The 2,961-nt window shown below is 56.7% G+C and overlaps 2 protein-coding genes across 2 annotated transcripts in view; one reads left to right on the plus strand and one right to left on the minus strand.

Annotated features, from left to right (window-relative positions):
• Window positions 1–34: 34 nt before the first annotated feature.
• Window positions 35–1,814, plus strand: GGTG_13418 (hypothetical protein; the record flags this gene model as incomplete). Its single annotated transcript, XM_009231324.1, has 4 exons — window positions 35–92; window positions 321–390; window positions 684–931; window positions 1,027–1,814. 4 exons carry the CDS (start codon window positions 35–37, stop codon window positions 1,566–1,568), a joined length of 918 nt encoding a protein of 305 aa, XP_009229588.1. The 3' UTR covers window positions 1,569–1,814.
• Window positions 1,688–2,961, minus strand: part of GGTG_13419 (hypothetical protein) — a gene marked incomplete at both ends in the record, with an annotated part of 3,040 nt that continues 1,766 nt past the window's right edge. The window contains 2 exons of the mRNA XM_009231325.1: window positions 1,688–2,077; window positions 2,250–2,436. Of these exons, the coding sequence (XP_009229589.1) occupies window positions 1,688–2,077; window positions 2,250–2,436 (577 nt within the window). The remainder of the gene's footprint in view (window positions 2,078–2,249; window positions 2,437–2,961) is intronic.

Here is a 2,961-nt window from a genome sequence, read left to right on the forward strand (position 1 = left end):
CCGCAAAGTGGGGCTAGTGTTTAACCTCGGGACCATGTCGAGATACAGGTGGACCTGGACAAGGTCCAGCGGTCTGGGAGGAAAGCTGGAGGGTATGTTTAGTTGCCCGGCGAGGAATGTGGTTGAGGGACTTGCGTGATTTCGCCCTGTTTAGGAACCTACCCATACAGCCAACAATCCAGGCCCAGTGCACGGATTGTCGCGAGAATGGTCGGCGAAGGTAAAATATGGACGGAAAGGATTGGGCGATAATGCGGTGAACCATTAGAGTGCTCCAGTGTCGCGATCCGTAATGGTCGCCGTTAACTCTCCGTATCTAGCCGGGGGAGTTCCGGCGCGTGGAAACGAGGGCGCGACGGTCCGTAACATCCGCGGCTTTCCAGGCCAACCGTAAGCGGCGCGCTTCCAGGTTAAAAACAACGAAGGCCCATGTCCCGGTGGTCACGATAAGGCTTGCGACCCACTTTCGCCTGCCAAGGATGGCATAGGTCTATGCAGACTGTGGCGCGTGGCATGCGCGGGGTGGCTGGGCATCGAAATACGGCCCGTGCCTTTAATGGGCCCGTACCCACCCGATTCGGATCCCAACCGATTACACAGCCCGCCGCCTTTCGTCGCCAGGCATACCGCAGCAAACAAGATTGCGACTCCCCTTGGGCAAAGAAACGTAACAAAATGACAAGGCTACTGGTCATCGAATTGGGCGACGATTGCAGACGGGCGTTCAACATTCACCCGCACTTGTTCCCCTTACAAAACCTCTGGCTGTACCAAAACTGGCAGACACTGCGGGGGAGCAAGGCCAGACTGGACGACTTGCAACCGACGCCCATGACAGCCGAGGACCATGATTCACTCAACAACCATTTCTACTGCTGCCTCCAACGGTTCGTCGACGAAGCAGCCAGGAATCGGGTGGGCTCAAGCCAAGGTTCGTTTTTGACACCAAGAGAGCCCGGTCATACATGCGTTTATCTTTTGTCCGGTCGCGCTTCTAACAGCTTCCTTGTTCCCACACGAGCACAGATATACACCGGGCCGCTGACGCTAGCGACTTGCGGAAACCTCGTTCCGTGGCCAGCCCTGTTTCTTCCAGCACCTCCTCCCGCACGCTCGTACGTAAGGCCAGTGCCGTCACCAACACACCCTCTCCTCCATCGCCGTCGCCCACGAGGTCGAGCCTACCGGTGGGGCATTCCGGCCCACTAGCGGCGCAGGACAGCCGGAGCCGAGAGCCAGGGGTCAAGCGGCCGCGACCACGAGGCGATACGAGCCAGGACGTCGACCATGCGTGCAAGAGAGCGCGGGCAACGGGGAGGGCAAGGAGGAGCAAAACTCCTTCGAGCGACGCACTATCCCCCAAGGGCGTGATCGGCGGCGCCGGTCAGGGAGCTCCTGATCAGGGAAAACGCCAAAAACAGGGGATTTTTATTTTATCTCAACGCGCCTTACCCGTTTGGGCCCCCAAATCGGTGCACAGCCGTCCTCCCTGGCCAGGAAAGATTGTGCAAAAACGCAGGGGCCAAACCAATGTATCTCATCGACAGGGACCCAGATTTCAGCCATAAACGGATTAGTTGCCAAGCAAAAAACCTTCAAACCGCACTTTCTTGCCAAAATTCTCCCCGGCCGTAGGAAGCCCGGGGAGGTCGCTAAAAAGGTCGCCGGTGCGCGCAAAACTCGATTTTCACAGTTCCAGTTTTACGGTGCGGTTAGCATATTCGTACGAATTTCCCCGGATGGCCCCCCCCACTGGTACTTTGACTGCCCCTGCAGTCTTTTCCTGATCAGGAGCTCCCTGATCAGGAGCTCCCTGACCGGTGCCGCCGATCACGCCCTTGGTCATCTTGTATCTGGCCAAGTGCTCGAGGCAGCGTATGAGTCTGAGCATGTTCCTCTCCAGGTCAATTGCTTCAGTTGACAGAGACGGGAGAGCCTTGCCCATAATGGTCGTGACTTCACCCAACTGGCCCTGGATTGCAAAGCAGTGGGCGTCGTTGATGGAGATTTGGAATGTCGCAGCGTCGTCATCCGTCAAGGCGAGCCAGGTTTGGTCGACGTATTTGTCACGCCATAGCTGTGCGAATCTGTTTCGCAGCTGATCCGTCGTGTCGAACCGAACGGTGGAGCGCTTCCCGACAGGCAGTCTGCAAGACAGCCGGACAGCCTTCCATAATCTCCTTCCAGCGCCTGATTTGTTCGGGATTCTTAAATGCCGCTAATAAGTCTCCACTCTTGACTTTGTTCACCTGCACTTGAGCAAGGATGTCGATCTTTCCAGCCCCGAGACCGGAGCCCCCCGGAAGAGCGGCGTACACCGAGTCCTGCTGTACGCCGTGCATTAAACCGCCGCTCAGTTGGACCCAGCGATCGCACGGGCTCATCCGATCGTCCGTGCATTTACCAGTAACCGTATGTCCGCTTGAAAAGTCGAGGCTAAAAAGGGAAGTATTACCCCACCTTTCAGCAGCCAAAATTCGCCTTTCGCACCCCACCATCAACCAAACGGGTGACCCAGGGACCCATGAGCAGGAAATGGCAGACCCAAAAAACCTGAAAAACCGGAAGTGGCTTTCTTGATAGCTAGAAACGGGGGAGGCGCACGCGGCCAGTTATTGAGCCAATAAGAATCAATTTATGACATCCACTTGAACAGGTGGAATTCCACCTGTTAATGTGGGTATTCCTCAGGCCCGCTTCTCCGCCAGGATTCGCTTTTGCTATCGGTGCCTCAGGCATAAACTCTTCGTACCCTACACCTGGCGATCCTCCGCACACAAGTGGGCAGTTGCTGTGCACCGCCCACTACCATCATCATCATCAGCTTCCTCGCTCCCTCTCAGCCATGGCTCGGCGCAACATGGATCCCGTTGATACAATTCCGGCGGGCGATCTCGGCGACGACTTCCTCGTGTTAAGCCTCGACCAAGCCCGGCAAATTGACCAGTTCCGCGCACAGAT

The sequence above is a fragment of the Gaeumannomyces tritici genome (assembly GCF_000145635.1).
Source record: "Gaeumannomyces tritici R3-111a-1 unplaced genomic scaffold supercont2.13, whole genome shotgun sequence".
Lineage (NCBI taxonomy): Eukaryota > Fungi > Ascomycota > Sordariomycetes > Magnaporthales > Magnaporthaceae > Gaeumannomyces > Gaeumannomyces tritici.